The 23153-nt window shown below is 43.2% G+C and overlaps 1 protein-coding gene across 2 annotated transcripts in view; it reads right to left on the reverse strand.

Moving 5' to 3' along the window:
* Lpgat1 (lysophosphatidylglycerol acyltransferase 1) overlaps positions 1–15678 on the reverse strand; it is a 51858-nt gene extending 36180 nt beyond the window's left edge. The window contains exons 1-2 of one of the 2 annotated variants that reach the window (XM_059281090.1): positions 15579–15678; positions 14464–14728 (exon numbers count right to left, since the gene is read on the reverse strand). In XM_059281090.1, coding sequence (XP_059137073.1) covers positions 14464–14728; positions 15579–15665 — 352 coding nt within the window. In that variant the 5' untranslated portion in view covers positions 15666–15678. The remainder of the gene's footprint in view (positions 1–14463; positions 14729–15578) is intronic. The other variant, XM_059281091.1, reaches the window with a different exon arrangement.
* Between the last annotated feature and the right edge of the window lie 7475 nt (positions 15679–23153).

The raw sequence follows: 23153 nt of genomic DNA on the forward strand, positions 1-23153 counted from the left end.
ATGCTCTGACTACATTGTTAATTTTCTCCTTCTCTAGGCTTCCCCCTCTACATAGCTGCCCCCACTAGAAACCTCACAGGCTGTTACCTATCCCTCTGCCTCATGCTCCTGTCCAGATCTCTGTGTTCTGACAGTTTCCTTCCTATAAAACTCCCCAGTTAGGTCACTAGTTTCCAACTCCATGGCCATCACCAAGCAACTGTCACTTTCATTTGGATATGGCAGAAATCGTTTGGAGAGCCCTGCATCCTCCCACTCTCTCCCATTTCTCTAATCCATTCCTACAAAGCAAGCATACTACAGTATTATAAGTAAGAATCCAACTCATCATTTCCTTAAAATCCTTCTGAGAAATATCCAAACTTCCAGGCACTTCAAGGCCTCTGAGAACTTGGCTTCTCCAGCTTTCCAGCCTCTGCTGCCCCTCTCACACTCCCTTCTCCATAGTGGAGGCAGTCTGGCCTCCCGTGTACTCCAACACACACCTCTCTGCCTTTGCACACACCCTTCCTCCTGGCTTCAATGGGCCAGCATCTACTTACTCTTACTTATTCCACACAAATTCTCTCTCACTAATAGAGCTATGACTCAATCCAGATGAGGGTCTCAATGTTACTTTCTCAAGAAAGTCATTCCTTTTGACACCACTAAGTCTCCTCTGTGACATGCTCATAGATACTCTACTTTTCTTTAGAGTAGTTGTCATAGCTGTGATTAACTGGTTATTTTAACTGCTGATGTCTCCCACACTAATGTGTAAACTCAAGAGCTTCTGCAACTCTGTTTCTGGCTAACTGTTCTCATTAACTGAAGTATGCTAACCCAGATCATGGTTTTTGTGCTTAAAAGCTCATCCTGAGAAAGGCTCGTAGACTACACGGGGATCCCGAACATCCAGTCCTCACCAGCCAGCTAACAAAGACTTTCTACTGGCTTTAACCCCTGTCCAAGTAGTCTTATTTGGTGGATACCCCACAGTAAGACCCTGTTTCAAAAACTAAACCAAACCAAACCAAACCAACAACAAAAAGCCAACAACAAAACCTATTTAACAAACTTAACCTACACAGCTACAGCAACCATAGCAGAGTGGCATATATGAAGTACAGAACCACAGAACAGAACTGAGAATCCAAAAGTAAATCATACCCCTATGGCCAACTCATTTTTCACAAGACACCAAGATCATTCATTCTAGGGGGAAAACCCAGTCTTTTCAGAAAATGCTGAGAGGACAACCAGATAAATAGTGAGGTCTGGGGAGCTGCCATGCAAGCATGAAGACAGGAGTTCAGGTACCCCAGCACCCACATAAAAGGTAGGCAGGTGTGATGGCCCACCTGTATTTCTAGCACTCTTGGGAGGTAGAGAATCCCGGGGACAAGCTGGATAGCTAGACTCATTGAATCATTGAATTCCAGGTTCAAGAGCTGACTCTACTTCAGTAAATAAAGTAAAAAACAACCAAGAAGATACCTGAAGTCAACCTCTGACCTGCATAAGCATCCCCACATACAAACATACATACACACATGCATGCATATCACATATATATAGTCAAGACAGACATTAAAAAAAAGCTCCCTTACCTCATTGCATATAGAAATATTAACTCAAAATGGATCACAAAACTAAATGTAAAAGCTATAAATTCTTTAAAAATTTCAGAAAAAAATTAGTATAAGTTTCATGACCTTGGATTTGGTCACAATACTAAAAACACAATAAAGCAATGTAAAAATAGATAAAGTATCCAAATCTATATATTTTTTCTTTTTCTTTTTTGAGACAGGGTCTCATTGTGTCGCTCTGGCCTGGAACTTGATATGTGGACCAGGCTGGCTCACAGAGATCTGTATGCTTCTGCCTCCCACGTGCTAGAATTAAAGGGATGTGGCTACTATGCCTGGCCCAAGAATTCTTATAACTTGTATTTGTCAGTTTTGTATTAATATAACAAAATGCCAGAGGCAGGCAAACTTTATAAAGAAAATGTTCACCATTTTGGAGGCTGAAGATCCAAATGGCATTGTCCAGGCAAGTCTTCCCACCTTCCCTGTGCTACCTCATGGCAGACTGCAATAGCAGGATCAAGCAATCACCTCAGCAAACAGGAATGTGAGAGACACTGGGTGGACCCAGCCTCAGGCTTTCAAAATAATCCGTTTAAGAGAATGGTCAGTTTCACAATAAATATCAACTTCTTTCGAGGGCTTGCCCAGACTTACCCAGGGGCCCCCTCGGCTCCCACGCTGCACCACAGGGCCTCCAACACCAACTCCGGGGCCCAGGCTCCCAAACAACACCCAAACTATAGCATGACTTTACCTTCAAAGGATAAGCTATCTAACTTAAAAAACAGACAGAAGATAGGAAGGGAGATTTCTCCAGAGAAGAACGGCAAATGCCCCCCCCTACAAGGAAATATCATTAGGCAGTAAGAAATGCAATTCTAAACCACAGAGAGACCTTCATTTCATATCCACCTGAATGACGAGAATTAAAACCAAAACAAACAATGAAACTCCAGAAAGTAAGTATAAGCAAGGAGGAAAGAAACTGGAACCTCTATATTGCTGATGAAAATATACAATGGAGCTGTTATGAAAAAGGTTGGCAGTTTAAAAGTTAAATAGAATTATCATATGATCCAGAAATTTGACTCCTAGGTCCAAGAGAATTGAAAGCATATGTCAATACAAAACTCACACATGAATGTTCACAGCAGCATTACTCGGAATAACCAAACAACAGAAGCAAGTCAAATATTTATCACCTAGTAAATACATAAACAGAATCTGGCCTCTCTGTACACTAGAATATCATTCAGCTATACAAAGGTGTAAGGACTGGCATCATATAGGTGGACATGGGAACACTATGTTAAGTATAATAAGCTGGATGAAAAAGATCACATACCATATGATTCTATTTATGAAGTGTTCCAAATAGAATAATCCATAGAGACACAACATAGATGAGTGGCTGCTAAAAGGAGGAAGGAATGGTGAGTGAGAGCTAATGGGTTTGGAATTTTTCTTTGTGAGTAATGAAATGTTCTGGAGTTAGACAGTGGTTATGAGTAAGTAACTGCTGTGGGATGTTCTGTATGGCAAATGTGTTGCTCTGATTGGTGAATAAATAAATCACTGATTGGCCAGTGGCTAGGCAGGAAGTATAGGCGGGACAAGGAGGAGAATAAAGCTGGGAAGTAGAAGGCTGAGTCAGAGAGACACTGCCAGCTGCCACGATGACAAACAGCATGTGGAGATGCCGGTAAGCTGTAAGAACAGTTAGCAAGAAGCCTGCCACGGCCATACAGTTTGTAACCAATATAAGTCTCTGTGTTTACTTGGTCGGGTCTGAGCGACTGTGGGACTGGCAGGTGAGAGAGATTTGCTCTGACTGTGGGCCAGGCAGGAAAACTCTAGCTACAAGTAACCATGTGATTATACTGACGTCACTTGTCTTAGTCACTGTTCTATTGCTGTGAAGAGACACCATGACCAAGGCAACTTATAGAACAAAGCATTTAACTGGGGGCTTGCTCACAGTTTCAGAGGGTGAGTCCATTATCATCATGGCAGGGAACATGGTAGTAGGCTGTTGCAGTAGCTGAGAGCTCAAATTTGATCCGAGATGGAGGCAGAGGCAAGTGAGAATGAGACTGGGCCTGTTCAACAAGGCCACACCTCCTCATCCATCCTAAACTGTCCACAAGCTGGGGAACCAAACATTCAAACACATGAGCCTATGGAGGCTGTTCTCATTCAAACCACCATGCCATTGATTTATACCTTTTAAAATGGTGAATTTTATGGCATATGAGTTATACTCTAATTTACAATATTTATATATGTTTAACACCAACACTACACTTGATGTATTTGTTGTCTTTGGAGTCAGAAACACCTTGATTTATGAGAGGGTCTCACTACATAGCCCAGTCTTGTCTCAAACTCATAACACTCCTGTCTTCACCTCCTGAATATTACCCTCCTAGAAACATCTTGATGTATTTTAATTACAAATATTTTGTCCCCTAACTATCAAATAACACAAGCTTCTACTTACAGCAATAGCAAACTTCTAATAGCATGCTATTACATGCATGATTCAAAGGGTTTTTTTTTTGCGTGTGTGAGATATATGTATGTTTGCACATGTGTGAACACCTGTATGTGGGTACACATGCACATGTGTAGCCCAAGGCTTCCTTGATTATGTTCCTCCTTATATATTGAGGCAGGATCTCTCACTGAGGCCCAAGCTCACCTTTTGGCTAATGTGGTTAACTAACTAGCTCATTCAGGGGACCCTCTGCATCCATGTCCTTGCTTGTGTGGGAAGTGCTTTTCCCACTGAATCATCTCCCCAGGCTCCTTTATTAGATTTTTAGTGGTTAATGAAGTTTTTAAAGTTTGGGAAAGTATTTGATAACAAAACCTTAACAAATCTACTAAACCTTGATGGGAAATGTAACCTAACTAACCTTGTATTTATCAATTTTTTTAACTGCCGTTGTTGGGGAAGGCATGCACACATGCTACAGCACATGCACAGGATCAGAGAGAACTTGTAGGAGTCAGGCCCCTCCACCATGGGTTCTGAGGAGTAAACTAAGGTCAGGCTTGGAATGGAACTTCTTTTATCCACCAAACTATCGCCAATCCATTTTTAAAAAAAAATGTTTATTGTTCTTATTTCAGGTATATAAGTGTTTACCTTCATGTATGTATGCGCACTGCATACATGCCTTGTGCCCACAGAGGCCAGAAGAGAGTGTTGGACCTCCTGACAACTGGAGTTAAAGACAGTTGTAGCTGCAAAGGATGCTGGGAACTAACTCAACTCCAGTCCTTTGCAAGAACACCAAGTGCTCTTACACTGAACCATCTCTCCAACCACTTCCTAACATTTTAGTATAATTTTTAATTATTATAATTTAAAATGAGAAGCAAATCACCAGGCTTGCTTTGTTCTTCATATTTTAAAGTATGAAATAGACATGCTAGCCTATGATCCTAGCACTGAGGAGTCTGAGGCAGGGGGACTGCTTCAGGTTTGAGGCTATCTGGGCTACACATCAAGTAACAGGCCAACCAAGGAATATATAAAGCAAGACTCTACCTCAATAACAAAACTAAACTAAACAAAAACCACTAAGGAGGCCCATCATGGTGGTACACACCTTGAATCCCAGAACTTAAACTGGGAGACGGAGGCAGGAGGGTCGTTATGAGTTTGAGGTAAGCCTGGTCTACATAGTATGTTTCAGGCTAGCCAGAGATACATAGTGAGACCCTGCTTAAAAACAAAATCAAGCAAGCAAACAAACAGAAAGAGAGAAAGAACTAACAATGCATTTTTAAACCTGTATGGAAAGCCACTACTTTATAAACTAATTTTAAAAATATAATTTTTTAAAAATGAGTTTGGAGGTATTGTGCATGGGTAGATAATGCTGCTTCTAGAAACCACTCATTATTAAACAAAAATCCCAGAACCAGGCATGGAATACCTCCCAGTATTTGAGAGAGGCTCCTGCAGATAATATAGGCTGATATAGAAACAATGGGGGGGGGGAAGGGTAGATTATTGAATCTACTTTAATCCAAAAAACAACTGTTAATCTCAAAATATTTTACATTGGTATGGATTTTAATTAATACAAATTTAAAGTTATTTCTGTTATGCTCTATGTATGTTTCTACTCTTCTTTGGGGTATTGTGCTTATGTAGCTCATTTAAAAATGTAATATATAATTTGTAATATATAATTAAGAAATACAGATTAATTAATTAAATTAATTAATTAAATTAATTAAGAATATAGATTAATAGTCATCTATGTAGTCAAACTTATAGTCATGTTAGTTAGGTTTTCTAGGTATACAAAGGTATATTTCATATAGATAGGTAATCTTCAAACACTTCAAAGACCTATCGAATATGACATTTGGTGATATGACACATGGCTTGAAAACTGATCACAACTCTTGCTACAGTAGCAAGCTGGAGAGATGGTTCAGTAGTTAAGGGCACTGGCTGCTTTTCCAGAGGACCTGGGTTCAATTCTCAACACCCACATAGCAGCTCACATCTATTTGTAACTCCAGTATATACGCAGGCAAAACACCAATGAATGTAATGTATATGAAAGAAAGCAACAGCAGCAATATACTTCCCGAGGAAGGGGGGTTGACTCTGTTCTGCATGGGCCATGTCAATCCAGCCACAGCTGCAAGGGAATGAATGTGAAGTCCAGAATTGGCCATGTAAGGCTTCCCAGACTCAATCCGACTTAGAAAGAAATAAGCCTTATAGCAGTACAAACACATCTAGGTGCTGTATGTGCAACATGAAGAAGAAATCTAGAAATCTATCCGGCCTTATCCAAACCTTCTACAATAGCAACTCCAGAAAATCCAAGCAATTACATTATAAGGAATAAAAAGGTACCTGTCATAGCACTAACTGAATTACACTACAGAAATGAGCAACAAAATAGAACTATCAAAGAACATTCATCAGGATAATTATAATGGAGAAAGTAAAACTTGTAACTAAATATTCTTGCATAAATTTGCAAGAATCAATTAAAGAAACCACTACTATGAATAAGACTACAGAAAAACAGTCCAACAAAACAAAACAAAAAAAAACAACAAGAACTCAAGGGAGAATGTCCAGATTACAAGAATAAAGGAAATATGGACTGGCAGAATTCAAGGAAGACATAGAAAAAATTTTAAATCATAGAAATGAAGAAGAAATATATAAAGGAGAACAAAGAAAAGACATTACAGGAAACAGACATTAGAGATAGAAATAAACAAAAGAAGAAGTTAAATCAAAGGGGAAAGTTGATTGTGATATGTGACACACCTATAATCTCAGCACTTGTGAGGATCAGGAGTTCAAGGTCATTCTCAGATCCACACAGCATATACATAAACTCTGTCTCAAATAATAACAACAAAAGAAGAATTAGAAGAAAAGGACTTGGAAAATGGCACAATGGGTAAAGATACTTGCTACTAAGACTGACAGCCTGAGTTTGATTCCCCAGGACCCATGTAGTAAAGGAGAGAATTAATTCCTTCAGACTGTTTTCTGACCTCTGCACATACACTATGGTACACACATGTATGCACACACAAATATAATTTAAAAAATTAAAGATAATTAAGTAGAAAATAATTAATATAAAAGAAATACAAAGAGAGCTTGCAGAAAACCAAAACAATGAAATGCAATAAACATTTAAAGATATAAATTTGAAATAAAATTTGACTCTAGCTGGGCACAGTGGCACATGCCTTTAATCCCAGCACTTGAGAGGCAGAGGCAGATGGATCTCTGTGAGTTTGAGGCCAGTCTAGTCTACAGAGTGAGTTTCTGGTCCTACAGAGTAAGTTTCAGGCCAGCCAGAGCCACATAGTGAGACCCTGTCTTGCTGTGAGATGGTCTGTATGTCAAATTGCTCTGATTGGTCAATAAATAAAACACTGATTGGACAGTGGCCAGGCAGGAAGTATAGGCGGGACTAACAGAGAGGAGAATTAAGGGAACAGGAAGGGAAAGAGAGACACTGCCAGCCGCCACCAGGACAAGCAGCATGTAAAGATGCCGGTAAGCCACGAGCCATGTGGCAAGGTATAGATTTATAGAAATGGATTAGTTTAAGATATAAGAATAGTTAGCAAGAAGCCTGCCACCGTCATATAGTTTGTAAGCAATATAAGTCTCTGTGTGTTTACTTGGTTGGGTCTGAGTGGCTGTGGGACTGGCGGGTGAGAGAGAGATTTGTCCTGACTGTGGGCCAGGCAGGAAAACTAACTACACTGTCTCAGGGGGGCAAAAAAGAATCTATAAAGATTACACTTGTATTAGGAAAAACAGAATTCAACAACTACAGCAATATATTCTTGTAAAGTTACTAAATATCAGAGATAAATGGAGAATCCATTGGGCATATAAACCAAAAAGAACAAATCACTAATAATGAGAGAAAATTCAAGTTAGTGTCCAACATCTCTGCAGTACCATTTAATGGCAGAAGGCATTTGTATAACATTTGTACAAGATACTATGTCAAATTGTAAGCCAGGAATTTTATAACCTGGTAGAGCTGTCCTTTAAGGGTAAAGCAACATAAAGGAAGTTCTGGAAATGTTGTAAGAAAATATCCTCATTTTGTTCCCATGATCCCTCATTGAGAAATAACAGGTTTATTACAACCTACTGGAAATGCCTGGAGCCAGAAGTAGTTAAGAGTTCAGTTTAGCCAGTCTGTGGTGGCGCACCCCTTTAATCCCAGCACTTGGGAGGCAGAGGCAGGCAGATCTCAGTGAGTTCGAGGCCAGCCTGGGCTACAGAGTGAGTTCCAGGAAAGGCGCAAAGCTATACAGAGAAACCCTGTCTTGAAAAACAAAAACAAAAACAAAACAACAACAACAACAAAAAGTTCAGTTTATTGTTTTTGTTTTTTAAATATTTACATATATACAATGAGATTTAGGGGGGAAATGACTAAAATCGAGTGACAGGAGATGGGAAAGGGGAAGAAAGGAGGATTAAAAAGAATTTTACCTTTCTTCATCAGGGTTATCAAATAGAGAACTAAGAATATGATATAAAGAAGTAAGATAAAAATACAAAGCTTCTTAAATATCTGAACAGCAACAAAAATCAAAGAACAGGCAACACAATTAAGACCCAAGTTTTATATATATATGAAAGCATAAAACAGGAGGAAGTGTGATTTTATAAATTTCCAATATATTATAAAGTAGCAATATTTTGGCTTTTTACAGAAATCCACAGTTGTGACTTTGTTTTCAGATGTTAGACTTAATTCAGAGAGCTCACACCTCTGAATCCAAGGGCACAGAGGAGAGTAAACGAAGAAACACTCTAGGAACATGATCTAAAGATCAATATTGGCTCTTTGAATACAAAAATAAACTGTGGCAAACATCAATTCAGTTAATGCTTAAGGGGAAGTAACTGTAAAACCTTTATTTCTATTTCAACATCAATAACAAAAGGCGAGGGGATAATAATAGTATAATACGACTGCTGTAAGTACGAAATGACATAAATAAGGAAGTGATGAAATAAAACGGAAAACTCATTAAACGGAAGTGCAAAGAACTACTCAGCTTATGGTTCAGTGTTAACTAATATCATTGCCACGAAGATAACAAATTTCAAACTGACAAATTATTCAGATATTTAAATTTATTGTAAGTGCTGATGACAGAATTAGGGGGTAGTCCTACAGAGAAGGATTTTCCTAATGGGGCAGTGGAAAGCCCCCAAACCAGGAAATCAGTCTCTCTCACCGCCTACTACTTCTGCCATTCATCAGGCAGCAGAACATCTCCGCTAGAGCGCACCATTCAGTCCATGTCCTCTTTGGTACACTGTCTCACTGTCTCCCTACCGGTGCTGCTGAGAATTATGTCATGCATCTAAATACTTCCAGGGCACCTGTTCCCACACACAGGTACAAGCTCAATAAAAACATTAAATGAGGAAGGGCTGGCCATGGTGGTGTACACCTTTAATGCCAAACACTTGGGAAGCAGAGTCATGCAGATCTACATGGTGAGTTCCAGGCCAGCCAAAGCTACATAGCAAGACACTGTTTAAAAGTAAACAAACACATTAAATGAAAAATATTAATTTCATATGATCTGGTTTGGGGTTCATATTTTGTAGCCTGCAGCCACCTTTATATCAGGAAGGCAATCAGTGAATGAAAAAAATTTTTTTCTTCAAAAAAAAACAGGAAAGAGGTTACTCAAGAAGAAAGAGAAAGCTGGACTCTAGGGTAGAGGGCTTCAAAATGCATGTATGTGGCCCTAGCTTCCATCTCCTGAAAAAAAAAACAAAAAACAAAAAACAAACCAGACCTCATGGAGTGGCATAAATCTATAATTCCAGCAGTTGGAAGGTAGAAACAGTACAGTCAGAAGTTTAAGGCCAGCCTTACCTACACAGTGAATTGGGCTAGCCTGGAACATGAGACTCCATCTCAAATATATATATAAACACACTTACCAAGCACCCTACAAACATCAGGCAATCAATCAGGCTCTAGAATTATAAAGAAGATCTTGTAGGTCACAGGCAAGCATACTCACTAGTGAGGTAAGATGGATCATTATCACTGACTCAAGAGTTCCAAGCTGCATTCCTGTCAGAATAATACGTTTCAGATACTACCTTCACTTACAGTAAAGAATAAAATTAAATTAAATAACAACAAAATATCCCACACAGCTCAGCAGACATACACTACCAAATAGTCAAATAACCCACAAAGTTGAACATATAGAGCCACTGAAGCCTGGCTCAGGAAGAAACAGCCTAATCGGCATCAGCTTTCCCTGAAACCAACACAGGTAAATATCTATCTAAGGAAAACAGCATTTGCTAAGCAAAGCCAGCTCGGCAGCAAGCCCCCAAGCTCCTTGCCAGACAGACTCTGGCCAGACTCTCAGTCCTTTGTAGAAATTCTGGAGCTTCCACTTACAATGAATATCTTTAAACTGTTTAATGTACTGAGACTTTAATTAAATGTGTTTGAATAACGATGACTTTACCAAAATAAGTTAATGAAAGTTAAAACTACCTTAAATAAGCACATTTTCTTTTAATGCTCTCTCTGAAATTTGCCAGTCTTCACTTAAATTGGAGGAGAGATAGGCTGACTTACAGGTCCAAGTAATGCATACAGAAGTAGACCACTGGCTAAGCTAGTAGTTTTCAGACTGCCTTCACAGTATTAGGGCCAACAGTATAAAGCTTGTCCCAGTATGAAATGTCTGTCCATCATTTGCCGCTGAAGAGCTAGTGGTTGCAATTTCACCACTCCTATTACCAAGTGAGCCTGCACAAACCCCATGGTCTTGAGGGTCCTTTCAAGAAATGTGTTCATCTGACAAGACAAAGTCAGAAAAGGTAGACAGACCAGAAAATCTCCTATCTTTTGTGTCTATAGGTACTTCTTCATCTCTGAGAAGACAAAACTAAACACAAAATTCTGGGGAGCCAGGCATGGTGGCTTATGCTTGTAATTCAGCTTGCATGTGAGAGGCTGAAGCTGGAGGATCACCATGAATTCAAGGCCAGCCTACATATATATATATATATAGTGAGTTCCAGGATTACATATCAACATAATGACACCATGTCTCAAAAAACAATCAACAAAACCAAAAATGGTTCTTGGGCTTATGGGTCTTATCATTTCTCATCCAAGAATCATAGGTGTGTTTGAAGGACTCATTTTGTTTGCCTCTTCACAGAACTTTAATAAATCTTCCCGTATATCCCAAAGGAAACTGTTTATTTATTTACATATGCAGCAAGTATTCTATCACTAAGCTGTATTCCCAGCCCAGAAATTTGTTAGATCAAGAAAAAGATGTTCTCAGGTAGGAGGAGGGAGGACAGTGGAATCCGTGGCTGATATGTAAAATTAAATTAATTATAAAATAAAAATTAAAAAAAAAGAAAAAGATGTTCTCCTGATAAAAAAGAAAATACAATTTTCCTAAGAAGAAGAAAGAAGCCATAAGGACTATTTATTGGTTCTGTCCAGTGGAATTTTCTACGATGACAGACTGTTCTTTATCTGTTTGTATTTGTCAGTTCAGGAGCCCCTAAGCCACCCAGTACTGTGTGCTGACATGTAGGTGTAACCAAACTGAATTTCAATTTTATGTTGTTTTAACTAATTCATATGCAGCTAGTTGCTACCATATAGATCAGGGTAGGTTAAAGGATCACCATAGTCCTTAGCTGAGCAGTCATCATGCCTTACACTGAAATACCACAATTTGAAAATTTGTCATTATAAACCAGTGTTCACTTTTCAGCTTTCTAACTGATATTTAAAAATTCCTTTTAAGTGGATTTACAACAAAATGTTGGCAATTTTTATTCTGAAACATGAACACTTTAGATTTGCTGGTATGATCCTAACAGGACAGTCAGGACAGCAAACAGTGTAGGAATGACTTCTGTGACACCAAGTCAGGTGTCAACCTATACAGGAGTTGATGAGCAGGTGCACCAACAAAAGGATCTCCAAAGAAAAAACAAAGAAAGGTTCCTGGGCTTATGGGGCAAGAGTCACGTATGTTTGAAGGATTCGTTTTTTGTGATATCTGCCTCGTCATGGAGTTTCAATAAATCTTCCTTTATACTAACAAGGAACCTTGTTTGTTTGTTTGTCTGTAGTACCAGAAATTTGTGCATGTTAGGCAAGTATTCTAATACCAAGCTACTGAGCAGATCTTCTGAGAATTCCTTTGACACTGTTCAATTTTCCATCTGTAAAACTTACAGAGAAAGGAAAACAAAATGCCTACTGTCCTCTTGATAGAAAGGAAAGAAATGAGATACATAATGCAAAGAAAGGAGCTCATTAATTTCTATGTAGGTTAGCCTCTTTAGACTTTACTCAGGCTTTCAACAAAAGTCATTCCTACTTTGTTTGACTTCTTAACTGTTCTGTTATGATCAGACTGTGACCAGACTTTCCATAATCAAGTGTTCTGCTCATAAAAAAAAACTCAATGAAAATATGCAAACTAAAATTTGATGAGAACTAATCAAATTGCCAACATTCAGTAGCCTGAAGAAGAGCAAATGTTTCAAAGAGACTGAAATATAGAGCTCACACCATGACCATTAAGCTGAACGCAAAAAATCTTCATAGATCTGTAGTCAGTAAAGAAGATGCCCCAAGAATCTTTGCTTAAAAACACACTGGAGGCAGGCACAGAAATCCCAGCACTTGGAAAGCTGAGGCAGTGCCAGTCTGGGTTACAGTGTGAGTTTAGGGGTGGCCTAGGATACACACACAAAAATCTTGTCTCAAGAAAAACAAAAAAAGGACACTGCTACCAAGCTGTGACCATAGGTGATTAACTTCAGGCAGCAGTACTTACTATGTTTCTCATAATCTCAAGGTCAATGACTAATTTCTTTATCAGGCTGACACCCATAAATATGTATTACATACAAGTACAAGTATTTCAGTTATTCATTGTTTTTAAGTATAAAAACAGCTGTTTCTGAAAGCCTATAAGCTTACTTAAAATCCACCAGTTATTACACAGCATATTCGGGAAAGTCAGCTACACTAAGCAAAGCCATTCTTAAGACATTGATGCAATGAAGAGGAGACTCGGCACCACAGGCAGGAGCCTCATCTTTCTCTCTACCACGGCTATTGCTAACAGGCACTGAAAAGGATGAGGTGCTCACCACTGTACCCACAAAAAGCACTGGAATCTCAACAGCTCATTACAAAGAAGCAATGCATATACTATCCCCTGGGCTCACAGAATAATGGATATCAGTGATGGAAGGGGAAAAGCCTTCATCCGGGGCAACAGAGAACATTCTCTCACACAGCAGAAGTCTGCCAGACCCCCGTGTGCCGTCAGTCTTTCTGGGGTATATGGATAAAATCTGCAGATACAGGCTGTGCAGGTAAGAGGAAGAGAGAACTTAAAATGGAGAACTGGTTTGCTTCTCGACCCTTACAGTACCCTCTACTCTTCTTAGCTATGAACTATGCAGCAGGGTTGCCGAGGCACCTGGCCACCAGTTGTTTTCTATTTCCATAGAAAAGTTTCCACATGTCACAAGTGCCAGGAGCCTCACCTCTTTATGCATTGTTTTAATCTTAAAGAAGCAAGAGTCAAGGAAAGAATCAATCAAAGGGGAGAAAAGAAGACAGCACTTGGGCAGAAATGGAAGCTCTCAAAACAGGTAATGTTCACAGTAGAAGATGAATACCACTTCTCAGGAGTACTCCACTTCAGCATGGGTCACTCCTTCGCCCCAGTGCAGTTTAAAAGCAAAAACAGAAATCCATTTAAAGACACCCAGGGCAAATTAAGACACATAACAACTTAAAAATTTTTAATAATGTCAGATTTATGAGATAAAATATAAATTATAGAAAACAAAAGAAATATACTTAACAGAAATGAGGGGGCTTGGCTTAAAACCTTAACACAGTGCAGTATCACGTTGCATGAAAAAACTTACTGTCTTAGCAGAAATATGGCTCCATGGCTTCTCTAAATTTCAATGTTTATGGACCAGTATCTTACATTTTTCACTTTGTAAGCCCTTAAAGTCCTACATAATGCATTCCTATTCCTCTATGATAGCTTTTGCAAAGCATTTTTTAATAAGTCGATGTCAAGCACATTAAAAATACACTATTTAAGGAATCTACCAACAATATTTAATTATAAAATTATACTTCTGATAACATCAGGCTTCCTGGCTGAGGTTCTGATGAGAAATCCAACAAAGACTTTTTTCCCAATAGCCAAAGCATTCTCAACCCAAAGCATAAATACTCAATCATGGCTCCTGACTTATGCATTGCAAATTGGTTCAAATGCATTAAAGTGCTCTTACCTGTGTATCCTGCATACCATCCCCAAGAAGCCACCATTCCTAAAAGCCATTTGTACATGAGTCCCTCGATATACCAGAAGCGCTTACTGTCCAGCACTCGGAGGGGCTGCAGTACAATTACATAGCAGATGTAGGATGGGATAGCAACCAGGTTGTTGGCGACCATGAAGGCAAATCTCATCAGGGCTTTCGCTACGGTCCAGCCCAACCACGGAGCTTCTTCCACGGTCACAGCCATTCTCACATTGGCGTCGGTCCTGTCTTTCTGGGGATGAAAGGAAAAATCATTTCAAAAGGAAAATGGATGCAACACCTTTAAAGCAGTCCGCAGCACAGAACGAGGAGAAAACGCGAGGGTCTAAGCTCTCCTGGTGCGACACTAGGCGATCTCGAGGTCAAATTCCAGAGGGGGGACAGAGAGGGGGACCGAGAGGAGGGAGGCGCCGCACAAGGTCACGGGAGCTGTTCCGCGGGGCATGGGCCACGGCGGAGTATATTTAGCCAACGATAAAGCCGTCCCGCTACCCGGCAGCAGCACCGCGTCCACTGCTTCCGCCAGACAGCCTGGGTGTCTCTGTGACCCGACCTGCCGGACGGAGCCCGGGGTCCCGCCACCGCCGCCCCTGCGCACCCGGCCATGCCTTTCCCGGGGCTCCCCAAGGGCTGGTCCGCAGCAGCGGGGGTGTGCTTTCCCTGGTCTCTGAGGGGGACAGGAAGGAGGATGAAGGTGAGAGGAAGCCGGCGGGAGGGGGAGGGGAGCGGGACCCAGAGGGTGAAGCCGAGCGAGGGGCGAGGGATGCGGAGCCCGCGACGCCCGGCGGAGGAGGCTCAGGCAGCGGTTTCCCCAGGTGAGGAGGGGGGCGGCCTCGGGGTCGCCGCAGCGGGCTCCCCTCAGCGGGGTCTCCTCAGCCGGGTGTCCTCAGCGGGGTCTCCTCAGCGGGCTCCCCTCAACCCGCTCCCCCCAGCCAGCTCCCCTCAGCCCGGTCTCAGCGGGGTCTCCTCAGCCTGCTCCCCTCAGCGGGCTCCGCTCAGCCCGGTCTCCTCAGCCCGCTCCCCTCAGCCGGGTCTCCTCAGCCCGCTCCCTCCAGCCGAGTCTCTCCAGCGAGCAAGCTCACCTCAGTGGGCGCGGGCGGCGAGCGGCGACAGGGCCGAGGGCCGGCGGCGGCGGCGGCGGGAGTCCCCGGCCCGGGGGTCGCGGTCATGGACGCGGCTGCGGCGGCCCAGGCGGCCCGAGGCGCGGCGCGAGCGGGCGCGCGGGCGCCCTAGTCCCCTCTCGGCTGCCTGCGGACAGAGGCGCGGTGGGGACTCAGAGGCCGGACCTGTCACCGGGGCGGGTCCCGGGGAGGCGGGCGATGCCCGGGCGCCCCCGCCTCCTCCCCGGGGCCTACCGCGCCCTCGGCCCTCGGGACGCCGCCGCCTCCTTCGCAGGCCACGCGACCAACGGCACCCTTCCCCGCCCCCAGCGCCTCCCGGGCCCGGCCCGCCGCGCCCCAGGTTACCTCGGGCAGGCCGGGGCCGGGCCCGGGCTGCGGGAGCCGGAAGAATGCATGGCCAGCGGAAGGAGGCGGCGGCGGCGCGGCCCTCCCCGCTCCGGGTCCCGGGCGGCGTGCAGACTCGGTCCCCAGGGCTCCCGGCTGGCGGGAGGGGCGGCGGGAGGAAGCGGCGGCGCCCCTGAGCGCCCTCTAACGAAGGCGCGGCGCCGCCCGCTCCACGGACCCCCCGGGCCGCCGTTCAGGGCGCCCCGGCCGCCCGGCCTAGGCCCGGACCTCGCCGAGCCCCGAGTCGGGGGCAGAACGCTGCACCGAAAGGTCTGGAGAGAAGGCCGGCCCTCCACGCGCACCGGGCCCGCTTGGACCCCTTTCAGCCGAAAGGACCGCGCTGCATTGTTGAGGCTCCTTGGCTGCCCAGGCTGGCACGCTTTCTCCTTTTCATTCCTAAAGACACCCGCTTGCGCTCAGGGCTTTTCTTCGGATCCTCCCCAAGGTATTACGGTCTAGCCTTTTTAAATCAATTCTTCTAAGTGCCAGAATTCTTGTTTCTGGAAAGCACCTGGAACCTGAATGACAAGATTTTCAGTCCCGCTAAGCACACACACACACACACACACACACACACTCACACACACACACACTCACACGCACACGGTGAGGGACAAGACCCAGTGAGAACCCAGTGGTCTGCACAGAGACACTAAAATAGGTTAATCTAGGAAGAAAAAAATAATTAGCCATGTGCCTGATACTGAATACAACGGCCATAGGAACTCCTAACCAGGCCTGGTGACTACTAGGACATTAGCTGAGTTGGGCTTAAAGGCTGGACACCATAAGGAAAACAAACAGATGTCATGTCTAAAGTTCTGTTTTAAAACAAAACAAACTACCAAAACCAAGAATTCTTACAGACCCGGTGTCCCTTGTTGGGTGTGGCAGCTCGTGTCTGTAATCTCAGCACTTGAGGAGTAGAGGCAGGAGGTTTGCCGTGAGCTGGAGCTAGCCTAGGATACATAATGAGTTTCTACACAAGTTCTGGGACACTATAGGTTACAGAGTGAGGCCCTGTCTATAAATAAATAAAGCCTTGTGAATAGGGCAGCAGTTTGTTTCTTCCTAAGACCACACCTTACTTTCTGTGTCCAGGCTGATCTAGAGCTCATAACATAGCTCAGGCAGGCCTCACACAGCACACAACAATCTTCCTGCCTCAGTGTCCCCAGTGTTGGGAATATAGGTTTGAACCACAATGCTCAGCTAGCATGGCAGTTTTTGAATGTCTCTAAGGCACTGCCATAGTTGAAGGAGTATCACTTACTTTGCCTACTTTGACAGTGTACAAGCCTAGTGTGGTGCATATCTATAATCCTGGTACTATCGAGGATACAGCAGGAGAAGCAGAAGTCCTGTGCCAGCCAGGGTGACAGAGTCAGACCTTGTCCTAAAAAAACAACCAAAAAAAAATGTTCATGCTTCATCAACCCTCCTTCTCTTCTCTCTCCCTCTTTGATCCAGAAACGAAAGTAAGAAAAGTTGCCTTGTGCCACAAGGAAATATTTTTTTTAATTTCCATTCTGCACAGAACCCATGTGGAATATTTATCCTTTCCATGTATGTTTAGCCTTTATAGCTATTATTATCATTTATCTATTTCACAAATATATTTTACAGTACAGGGCATGCTAGGGATGTAGCTCACTTGCATTTTCAAGGCCCAGGGTATGATTAAAGCACAACAACTTGGTGGTGGTGGCACACACCTTTAATCCCAGCACTTGAAAGGCAGAGACCAGAACAACCAGGGCTACACAGAGAAACCCTGTCTTGAAATACAACAAAAAAGAAGAAAAAAGAAGAGGAAGAGGAAGAAGAAGAAGAAGGAGGAGGAGGAAGAGGAGGAGGTGGAGGAGGAGGAGGAGGAGGAGGAGAACAACAACAACAACGGAAAAAAAAGAACTGACTAGCAATAGAAAGGTTAGATATGCTGATTCAATTCCTGTTCTCCCTTTGTCTATTTAGGCACCAAGATATTAGTCCTTTAAATATAAACCTAAAGAGAGAAGTGTAATCACATGTATTGAAGATGACTGTTCAAATTGTGCCATTGTATCCTTAAGGAAGATAGGTGAGGATCATATTTCCAGAATCAAATGTAAATTCCTTCAAGGATTCCATTTGTTCCACCCCATTCAGCTTTCCCACATGCTGTGGTACCCACTGACACTGATAACTAACAGTAAGATTTACATCTGTTTCCTAGATGGTAGAACATCTGCCTGAACACTGTCTACTCTAGCACTTGAGATAATTAGTGCTCAAGAGCCAAGCAGTGGAGCCCAAGCTTTGGTTTTCAAAAGCATCATTTGGGACATTTCACCACAATAAGAGACCAGATACACAGAAGAACAATGTAACACTAGATCCTGTGGACGTGCATTTTCCAAAGTATTATAGGAATGTTGGGCATGGTGGAGCATACCTCTAATCCTAGTACTCAGAGGCAGAGGCAGAGGCTGGTGGATCTCTGTGAGTTAGAGGTCAGCCTGGATTATGGAGTGAGTTCCAAGACAGCCAAGGCTATGTAGATACAGAGAGAGACCCTGTCTCAAAAACTAACCAAACAAACAAACAAAAACCTATTACAAGAGAATCTGAGGTTGATAGTTTATAGACTTTAAGAAACCTGAATCTTAGAAGCACCCTGAGATGATCACAATCTTTTCTAGATCCTTTTAATTGCAGGCCATTATTGGATGACATCTATTCTGTCTGTATTAGTCCACAACGGTGGCCACACAAAATGCCAGACTGCTGCCTAAATAACAGACACTAGTTTTCATCAGCTTCTGGAGGCTAAAGCCAAAGATCATAGTGTGGACAGGTGTGGTTTCTTCTGACCTACCTCCTTACCATGCAGATGTCACCTTTTTTTTTTTTTTTTGGTTTTTCGAGACAGGGTTTCTCTGTGTAGCTTTGCGCCTTTCCTGGAACTCACTCTGTAGTCCAGGCTGGCCTCGAACTCACAGAGATCCGCCTGCCTCTGCCTCCCGAGTGCTGGGATTAAAGGCGTGCGCCACCAACGCCTGGCAGATGTCACCCTCTTACCCAGTCTCACACAGTCATCTCTCTGGGCATGCATATACGTCCCCTCTCTAGCTCTGTCCAGATCTCTTCTGTTACTGTTGTTTGACACTGTTAAGAGACAGGATCTCCATTGGTAACCCAGCAGGCCAGTCTTCAACTCATGATTTGGCCCAGACTATCCTCCTTCCAAATGCTGAGATTAGAGGCATGTACCACCACACCCAGCCAAACTTCTTGTGAGATAACCAGTCTGATTGGATTGGAGCCCACACTAATGGCTGCATTTCAAAACAGTTGTCTATTTAAAGGCCCTAGGTCTATTTGCATTCTGAGGAAGCAGGAATTGAGTTTCAGGGTATGCATTTTTTGGGGTGCTTGTTGAGCCAGATCATCCTATTCTTTACACTGCAGTATTGTCATTTTGCTAGCTCCTCATGCAAAGGACCCAGAAGCCCCCCAATCTCTTTGCTCAGTTCAGACATTTCTGTTAAATAGCTTCAACCTCAGGATGATTTGCTTGTTTGTTTGTTTGTTTGTTGTTTAGTGAGGGGAGTTGCTGGGTTTGAACCCAGGGCCTCAAGCCGGCTAAGCAGGCACTTCACGGTTCTAGCTATACCCTTAGCCTGCCCTTAAACATCTCTTGAAATTCAGCAAATCATGCAACACACCATGCTGTAGGTACAAATATACCAAGGATGTATGGAAGGGGCTTATTTAGCTTTCTGACCTCAGAATCGCATTCAGTTAAGACAATTAAACCCCTATAAAGCATGAAAAATAGCATTTGGTTTGACTCCTTCAGGAAACCACTTCAAATGGTGTTTATACCTAGTTCTTGTATTTCAAAGTTCATTTTAGTTATACATGTTGGATTCATCTTTTTCACCTTGCGTATAATACCTTCTTCTTGCTAGAAAACTCTTTTGCCTTGCCACTTTTTACCACTAGGGGTAACTTGCTGAGGTTTTTCTGTGGTTTATTTGCACTGCTCTACCACATGCAAATGAACTTAAATTCCAGAATGATCATAGATCAGAATGGCTGTAGAAGCTTCTTCAGTGACAACTAGCTTCCAGTTTCCTGTTCTTCCACCATAGAACTGTCCTTAAAAACACAAACCTCAATTCCAGAACTGCAGAGGCTCTATGTACAACTCCAATAGGGAAAAGAGGAAACAGACCCCACCATATAGTGACAGGTGTCAGTTTCTATCTCAAAACCTCACATTTGAACCACAGAGCATGGTGGGAAAATGCAATAACTTCCATTTCTTAGAGTCTCCATACAATTTGAAAACAATCTAACCTGATACCTCAGAAGGATAAATTCCACCCACATGATCCACATGTGCACAACAAATTAGGTTATAACTAGAGAGGGTCCCTTGGGCAGAAGAGTCCCCCTGGGCCCTCTCTTTTTCCTAGTGGCAATTATAAAAAAACATTTTACCTACCTGTGCTGGTTTCTACAGTGAGGCTCCAATGAACTATTTCCTCTCGGGGGAAACCCACCAGCAGTTTTGTGCCTGAGCAGTGACTTGGCACAGGCCCTGGATTGCTAGGAAACAGCAGCAACCTAGAAGTCGGCGGCCCCAGAGAATCTGACATTCCAATTCCTGTCAGCTTCAACCTCAGACTGGATGGAAAGATATCCGCAGTCATTTCACATAAAACCTACTGGGTTATCACCTTCAAGTCCTCTAGACAAGGAGGGGCAGACCCTCAAGTCTTGAGTGCAACATTTCAGCACCTAGTCTTAACAGGGTTGTCCCTAAACAATATGACATAAACAAGGCTGTCTTCTCTGGGCTCCTTTCCTGTCCATCTGGTTTCCCTTTTCTTCTCAGGCTTAAACTATCTCGAGGGCCCTGGAGACTCCACGTAAGACAACAGTCCCACCAAGACAGCACCCTAAATTAGAATCTTCGGCCCAGGGTTGCATTTTCGCAGCCACACCCTCTCTGTCCTGCCTACTGAGGTATATCAACACATAGCTTCTGGTTGTGAAAGTGTTCCCTATTCCTACAGCATTAACATTTTCTAAAGGCCTCCTACAATCCCAAAGCAGCAGTCCATTTTTCCTGTGGCTTCTTAGGGGCTACAGCAGGTAAGATGCTCTAGAAAAAAAATTCAGCAAGATCTTTCTCCTCCAGAACCCACAAAAATCACATAGTATACCTGTGAATAAGACAAATGCAGATTTAAATTTGTATTTTCCTGAGGCCAGAAACAAAAGAATAATGTGTTTACTAATCATAATCACCCCAGCACTGACTGAGCAAACTCAGCAGACATTCCTGGTCACATTCTCAGTGCTATGTGTGTATTCCTTCTTTCCATACATTTTATTTACTGTTGTATACATGGTGGGGGGGAGGGCCTAAAGGCCATAGTGCATGTGTGGAGGTCGGAGGACAACTTTGTGGAGTTGGTTCTTTCCTTCCACCCTAAGAGGGTTCCAGGGATTAAGCTCAGGCTTGCCCAGTAAGCGTCTTTATCCACTGAGCCATTTCACTGGCTCTCATTCTTTCGATATTTGTTTCCTTGGTTATCTATTTCTGTTGAGGTAACTTCTCACTATGTATGTATATCACCACACCCTACATCCACTCTTCTGATCCTCATAACAACTTTGTGAGGTTTATTGTTACCCACATTTTACAAATGGGAAGATTAAGCAATGGGCCCTAGGTCACTTAGCAAGTGGAGGAGTCCGAACTGAACTCTCAGTTCCCTGCCTCCAAGGCTGTGCTCCTGACCACAAGCTGCAGTGCTTCTCTGGGGTTGCTGGCAGGAACACCCTCTCTCTCTCTCTCTCTCTCTCTCTCTCTCTCTCTCTCTCTCTCTCTCTCTCTCTCGCTCACACTGTGTGTGTGTGTGTGTGTGTAGAGGTCAGAGGACAACAATATCTGGTGGTGTTCCTCTGAAACAGGTCTTTAATTGGTCTGAGCCTGGTCAAGAAGCTAGGCTAGCTGGTTTATAGGCCCAGGTATTTTCCCATCTCCACCTTCCAGTACTGGGATAACAAGTGTGTGTGTGTGTGTGTGTGTGTGTGTGTGTGTGTGTGTGTGTGTGGTATGAATGTACATGAGTATATTTACCAGCATGGGCACTTATGGAGGCCAGAGAATGATAGCAAGATGTATTTCTTTCGGCTAGCCGATGAGCACTGGGATACACCTGTCTCCACCCTAACTTGGGGTTACAAATGTGTCCCCCCCACACACCCAGTTGTTTATGTAACCAGTTATGTTTGCACAGCGAACACTTTACCCTTGTGCCATTTCTCCAGCCCCAGCCTTGTCTCTTCTCATTCTTTTCTCCTATTGGCCTCTGGCTCTGACCCTCCTGGTCCAGCTAAGAAGTCACAGCACCATCTCCACATGCTACCTCACTCAGAGTTCACTGCCTCTTCCTGTGGGTCTGAGTTTTTGTCACTCTGCTGAGGACATTGGGAAAGCCTGGGTGGGTGCTTCCCACTTGAGCTTCTCGGTGAGGATCCCAGAGCACCTGCCTCTTTCACTGTTGTTCTTTTGCTGTTGTTTTCCCAGCTACTTCAGTAGTTTGTATGGCAGTGGTTCTCAGCCTGTGGGTCATGACCCCCACAGAGGTCCGGTATCAGATATTTACATTATGATCCATAACAGTAGCAAAATTACAGTTATGAAGTAGCATAGTTTCCCCTTGGTCCTTTGCTTCTTCACACATTCCTTCTGCATGTTTCTTGTAGCTTACAGCTACAACAAATTTGTCACCTGTAACCCTACATTCCAAGTGCACAATGTCTGAGTTAGGGTGTCTGTTGCTGTGAAAAACACCATGGCTGTGGTGGTTTGGATAGGAATGGCCCCCATAGACTCATGTGTTTGAATGATTGGTCTATAGGGTCTATAGGGAGTGGCACTGTTAGAAGGTGTGGCCTTGCTGGACCAAGTGTGTCACTATGGAGGCAGTCTTTGAGGTCTCATATGCTCAAGCTAGGCCTAGTGTGTCTCAGTCTCCTGCTGCTGCCTGCAGATCCAGATGTAGAGCTCTCAGCTACTTCTCCAGCACCATGTCTGCCTGCACTCTGCTATGCTTCTTGCCATGATGATAACGGACTAAACCTCTGAAC

The sequence above is a fragment of the Peromyscus eremicus genome, chromosome 15 (assembly GCF_949786415.1).
Source record: "Peromyscus eremicus chromosome 15, PerEre_H2_v1, whole genome shotgun sequence".
NCBI lineage: Eukaryota > Metazoa > Chordata > Mammalia > Rodentia > Cricetidae > Peromyscus > Peromyscus eremicus.